Source organism: Elephantulus edwardii, unplaced genomic scaffold (genome assembly GCF_000299155.1).
Source record: "Elephantulus edwardii isolate Elephantulus edwardi_28Jun2011 unplaced genomic scaffold, EleEdw1.0 scaffold00278, whole genome shotgun sequence".
NCBI classification, from domain to species: Eukaryota; Metazoa; Chordata; class Mammalia; order Macroscelidea; family Macroscelididae; genus Elephantulus; species Elephantulus edwardii.
This window is the reverse complement of record NW_006400028.1, coordinates 172,582-178,908: the sequence shown is the minus strand read 5'-3', so window position 1 is coordinate 178,908 and position 6,327 is coordinate 172,582. Positions and strand designations below refer to the sequence as shown.

Sequence of the window (6,327 nt, the reverse complement as noted above, 5' to 3'; positions counted from 1 at the left end):
TCAGTGTCCAGAACCATACATTTTGTCCCACTCCACGAACGAGTCCAGCTCCTTGGGGGAGATCCTAGGGCCAAACTTGGCTAGTGCTGCCTCCAAGTCCTTGTAGGAGAGGGGTCGCTGCAGCCCTGGGAGGCCCGCCCCGGCTGCTGCCTGCTGGCACAGCTGCCCCAGTTCCCCCACTGTGAAGCCCTGGGTGCCCTGCACCAGGGCAGCGAGCTCCCGCTCACTCAGCGCACAGCCCTGCTGGGCCAGCGACCGTTGCAAGATCTGCCCACGGGCCGTACTGTCGGGCAACGCCACGTAGAAGCGAAGAGCGAAGCGCCTGCGGGTCGCTTCATCCAGAGCCGCGGGCCTCGAGGTGGTGCCCACCACCAGCACGCCGTCCGCCCCTGCGCCGCAGCCGCCATCCAGACACGTCAGGAGCGGGGCCTGCAGCGTTCCGGCGGCCACGGCGGCCCTGTCGTCCCGGGCTGGGAGCAGCACGTCCAGCTCGCTGATGAGCAGCACCGCCGGAGGACGGCCGCGCGCAGCCGCGAACGCTGCCTGCAGGAGGCGCGCTCCCTCCGCCGTGCCCGGCGCCGCGAGCGTGGAACCGCGCAGGCGCAGCAGCGTGGCGCCCAGCTGCGTGGCGAGGCAACGGCCCAGCAGAGTCTTCCCGGCGCCCCGCGGTCCGAAGAAAAGCACGGTCCGCGGCGGCCGTGGGCTGCCGGGGTAGGCGGGGGGCCTCAGCAGCGGCCACACCAGCTCTTCCTCCAGCGCCGCCTTGAGCGCTCCTTGGCCCGCCACGTCTGCCCACTGCACTGGGGGCCCGCAGTCCACCATCTTACTCGTCATCAGCTCCAGGGCGCCCGGGTCCGCCCCTTTGGGCGCCTCCCCGGACGGCACCGCAAAGCTCCCGCGGGGAGCGGGAGCTCGCTCCTGAAACTTTTCAAAGGCCTCGAGCTGCGCGCCGTACACTGGGGAGCCCAGGACCTTGAGGGGGACACTGCCACTGTACTTGCCCGACGCCTCATCCGCTACTCCCGTCGGCTTCGCTCGGAACCCGTTGCCCCGACAGTCGCTGTTGTCGGCGGCGGGGTAGGCGTCGCCATCGGCCCCGGGGGCCTTGGGCTCGTAGACATACTTGCGGTAGCGCCCCTCCCCGCCCTCGTCGGCAGCCTTGCGTTTCAGCGAGATCCCAGCTTCAGCGCCAGCTGCCGCCGCCTGGAAGTCGTAGGAGGTGGGCGGCGGCGGCCGGGGCGGCACGGGCGCGGGCAGGGACGTGGGCGCCGGCAGCCCCGGCGGCAGGTAGGGGGCCGGGGGCGGCGCTGGCGGCGGCGGGAGGGCCCCGTAGCCGGGCTGCGCGCCGTAGCTGCCCGCGGGGTAGTTGTAGAGAGGCCCCGAGGGGCCGTACCCCGGCGGAGGGGGCGGCTGCAGCAGCGCGGCCGGGGGCGGTGGGGGCAGCGCGGCGCCCGTCTGCGCGCAGTAGCTGGGCGCCAGGTACCCCCCGCTGTAGCCCGCCGCGTACTCGGGCGCCGCCGACGGGCCCCCGCATGGATTGCCGGCGTAGAGGGGTTCGGGCAGGTTCCCGGTTAGCACCGGGGAGCCCCCCAGGCCTCCAGAACCGCCCCCGCTGCCGGACTTGGTTACTGGCAGGCCCTCGTGGAGTGAGGCCAAAGGGTAGGGCGTCTCGGGCCCTGGCCAGGGCTCGGGGTCCCCCTTGGCACCGTTGAGGAAGGCGGCGTCACCATAGCCGCCCAGGGCTGGACGCTCGTACGGCGAGTCCAGGACCCCTGAGTACTTCTCTGCGTAGCGCTTGAGCAGGTTGGAGGCGGTGAGCGCGGAGATGTCGTCGTGTGCCCAGGCATAATGGCAGCGCTGGCGGCCCCCCGGGGGCAGCTCCAACTTGTGGGCTGGCGAGGGGGTGGTGGAGGAGACGTCTAGGTGCTGCTCTGGCCACTGGTTGAGGGGCTGGGCGTGTTCCGGTGTCCAGTGCATCTTCGACAAAGCTGAAAGCAAGAAAGCAAAAGACGCTGGTGAGGTCTTCTAGAGCCTCTGAACCCACTGACCGCTATCCACCGGCCAATCTCCTTGGAACGGGCCGGTTTTCCATCACCCACCATCCACTCCCCTAGGACATCCTCCTCCACGCACCAAATACCCGGTTCTTGCCTCACATGTCCCAAGATTAAAGTTATCTGAAAATATTTTCCTTGGAGCTAAGAGAGATCTGGAAACTTCCTTGTGTGTTTGGAAAGGCTCTGACTCCACCTTGTCGGCAGAGATTCTGCCCTGGCTACACCAGCCATGCCATCTGTAGGACACATGGTTTTCACGCCCAGACTTGATGAAGTAAAGGGCCAGGCAATGAGTTGGGGCACCTAGACTGTCCACATGGGCAGCTCTGGAGGCAGGAGTGGAGAGGCACCACTCCCAAAAGAACAAGTTTGTCTGGAAGGAAATACTTTGAGGCATGCTCAAGCAATTTTCCTGACAGCTATCGTAGAATTTTTTTTAACCTCATGGTGGTGGTGGTTTTTGTTGTTTTGTGCCATCGAGCTGCTTGCGACTCATAGCGACCCTATGTACAACAGCCCTAAACCCTGCTCTATCCTGTGCCAATCTCACAGTTTGTGCCAATACTTATTTCTCAAACCCAAGATTCTGATAAGACAAGTTAGTTCACAAGTTCAATATTCAAATTAAGGAACCATAATGGTAAAGTAGTTAAACACTCTGCTGCTGCTAGCATTAAAGTTAAGTGGTTCAAACCTACCAGCCACTCTCTGTCTGCTTCTGGAAATAATACAGCTTTCTCTGTCTTATAAAGTTGGTATGAGTTGGAATCGACTCAACAGCAAGGGGTTTGGTTTGGGGGCAGGTTGAAAGATGAATAGGGTGCTTTTGCCAGGTAAAGGGTACAGGTAGTAGAGGTCCTCTTGAGAAGGCCTTACTAAAGAGGCAGTGTTGTTAGTGAATGTTGAAGGGTAAGGGACCAAGCTGAGCAGAAATGCTAGAGGGAACAGGGCAACCAACCTAGCCTTCAGAAACCTTTGCCTTAGAAGGTACAAAACACAGCCAGAGCTGTGCTAGCTCTTGGGTTCTTGTCCTTTTCCTCAAGGCATTTTACTGTCATCCTCTGAAACATTGACATAATAAAGATCCAAATCTACAGTGTCTGTGACTTCAAGGTATTTGATCTGCTTTGTTGTGAATAGTGTAGCCTTAGAAATTAGGGCTTGCGACCATATACTCCAGAAAAGAGCAGCAAGAATCTTTTAAGTGGGAGAGCGGTCTAAGATGAGGCTGCAGATAAGTCACTTCTCAAGTTTGTTTTTTTTTCACTTCTCAAGTTTTATACACAGTTGACCTTACTTTCAACTGATGGCAGTGGGAGGAGTTTTTGAAGAAAAAAATCCCAACTCATCTCTGCCCTTAGGGAAGGCATGAGCCATATAGACTAAAAAGGAAGATAGGGGGTTCTGTTCAAGGTTGCTCACTTCCATCTGAGTGGTGATAACTGGCTGCTAATGGCAGACGGAAATCTCAGTACTAAGAAAGAAAAAACCCTCACCACTAGACCAATAGGCAATATCAGGACAGATGGAGAAAAGGTTGAAGTTACCAAAGATTTCCTTTCACTTGGATCCATAATCAACACTCATGGTAACAGCAGTCAGGAAATCAAAAGACATGTTGCATTGGGAAAAATCTGTTGTCAAGGATCTCTCCAAAGTGCTAAAGGGCAATGATGTTAGTTTAAAGAGTAAGATGAACCTTATCCAAGCCATAGACTTTTCAAATACTTCTTGTGCATCTGAAAGTTGGACAGTGATGACAGAAGAATTGATGCATCTGAGTTGTGTTAGAAGAAAGTACTGAATATTCCATGAACTCCCAAAAGAATGAGTCATCTGTTGGAGGAAGTGCAACCAGGGTGTTCCTTTGAGAGAAGGATGGTGAAATTTCATCTCTTATATTTTGGCATATTGTCAGAAGGGACCAGACTTGGACATCATGCTTGGAAAAGTGCAGGATCAGAGATGGAGAGGAAGACACCCCTCCCACCACCAAGTTGGATTGACCCAGTGGCCTCAAACAGTGGGCTTGATCATATCAGGCCGTGAGGATGATTCAGGCTAAGGCAAGGTTCAGATCTGTTGTTTACAGTGTCACTGAGTCAACTCAATGGCCCCTAACATTAAACGGCTGAATGTGAGGTCTAAAGGAAAGCAGCTTTCTGCCTCTTGTTAGGAGACTTCCCAAAGAGCAGGCCTGTAAAAGGGGATGATTTCGTAGGACGCCAGAAATCAGTGTATCACAAATTTGCTGCAGGGTCAGATAACAGCAAAGTTCTACAAATAAAAGTATTGTGTCCCCCAAACTTGTTTCCTGCCCTCCTTTTGTAACCTGTGCTTTGGTTAGTTAACAAAGGAGAGACTTGATGTTGGTGATAGCATTGACCCTGCACATATTAAACGGCATGCTGAGGATGAAGAGTGGTTCCTCCCAAGTAGAAACGAAATGAAGGCTCTGAATCTGGACTTGTCCACACACATTTCCTGTCAGACCTTGCTCTTCCTTCCACCAATATCCGAACCTGGTACACAGTGCTCTCCTTCACCAAAGATTCTGGGGCCAGCTTCGATCTCATCCAGCTCTGTGTTGACTCCTCCAATCTTAATTCCTCAGGGCCTGGTGAGCCCCTGCTCATAATTAGAGATCCCTCCACCTTAAAAATGGTGGCCTCTAGAAACCCCTGTCTGTACCCCAGCTCCATACCAACTTTATCTCTCCTTCAGCTCTAGGACACAGCCCCTATTTAAGCTGCTCTCTTAGACCTTGGTCATGGCAGTACATGTAGATCACTTGATTTCTAGCCTCAATCCTCAAAGATCCCGGCCTTCAACTTCCAAGCAGTGTTCTTAATACTGACAGAAAATAAAGAGACCCTCAGCAAATCTTACTCATCTCCGTGCATTGCTGAGACACATGGTTTCATCTCTATCTACATTTACCTCAGCCCTTGCCCCAGAGTTACCTTTCCTCTCAGCCATGTGCTGCTTCCCCTCCTTGGAGCTTAATTCTCTCCCATCTTCAAAAACACCTCCCTGGGTTTCCCACTAACTACCTGTTCAGCTCTTCATCACCTTCCTGCTATTTTAAAAATATCCTTAGGGGAGCTCTGGTGGCTTAGTGGCAAGGAGCTGCAGCTACAATCCCAGAGGCACACGGTTTGAATCCACCAGATGCTCTGCTGGGGAAGGAGGGACAATCTCCTCCTGTACCAGTCAGATCTGATTTGACGGTCCTCTCACACCAAAAAAATAAAATTCTAAAAAAAATAGAGCTCACCAGCTGTTCTGTGGGAGAAATATGAGGCAGAGGCAGTTCCCTAAAAGACCTAAGCCTTGAAAACCCCACAGGGCAGTTCTCTGTCCTATCTGGTTGCTTTGAGTCAGAATCAACTCAGTTGCTGTGGGTTGGGTTGGGTTTTAACTCCTAGCAATGAATCTAATAAATTCAGTCTAACCCCTTCTAGGTGGAAAAGCAAAAGTCTAGTCATTATACAACATGCCAAGGGGAAGAGGGAGGTGAGCTGAGGAGTCTGGTTCATGCAAACTCAAATACATCCACCATCCGTGCCCACCCGACAGGAGCGCGTGAAGATGAGGCACGTGTGCCCACCACACATACACACTTGAAAAGCCGTCTCAGTTGGGTGCTACCTGATAGACTCAGTCCTGGCCCACCCCTCCCAGACTCAGAAATGGAGTTAAGAGACATCCTTGCACATTATGGCTCACTGCTGCCAGCTCTAGCACAGAGACACCTAATTAAGAGACTTTCCTGTGGCCCAGCCCACACGTTCCTATAATTCCGCTTCCTGCACAAGCTTCTAAATAGATCCCATATTGTCCCCAGGGAAGCGACCCAGTAAATCCCTTTCCTCCTTCCTCCCGCCTGGGTTCGCAGGCCCTACTCCAGACACGTACCTGCTGGTCTAGAAGAGTTTGGATCCAGAGTCACACTCAACTGTGTGACCCTGAGCAGGTTACCTGACCTTACTGAACCTCATTTTTTTCCGTCTATGAAAGGATGCAGTATAAGCTACACAGAGTGGCTATGGGCATTTAAGAAGATGAAGTATGTGAAGTAAGCAGTCCAGGTGGGGGGTACAGAGCAGTAGGATAAGTGTCAACAAAAGCCCCAGTCTTAAACAAGTTATTTCCCTCTAATACTGGAAGAACATGGGGGATGTTCTGTGGGGGAGACTCCTTCCAGCTCTGATTGTAACAGACCACCATGCCCTTTTGCCAGCACCAAAGCCAAGCACTAGTGATCAAG

General features: G+C 54.1%; 1 protein-coding gene across 1 annotated transcript; it reads right to left on the bottom strand.

The window, feature by feature from the left end:
* On the bottom strand, positions 1-1,977 carry FIGNL2 (fidgetin-like 2). The gene has a single exon (XM_006900209.1). It carries the CDS (start codon positions 1,975-1,977, stop codon positions 1-3), a length of 1,977 nt encoding a protein of 658 aa, XP_006900271.1.
* Between the last annotated feature and the right edge of the window lie 4,350 nt (positions 1,978-6,327).

What these genes read in the sequence shown, in the direction of transcription:
- FIGNL2 (XM_006900209.1), bottom strand. Translation starts at nt 1,977, where the DNA reads ATGCACTGGACACCGGAACACGCCCAGCCCCTCAACCAGTGGCCAGAG.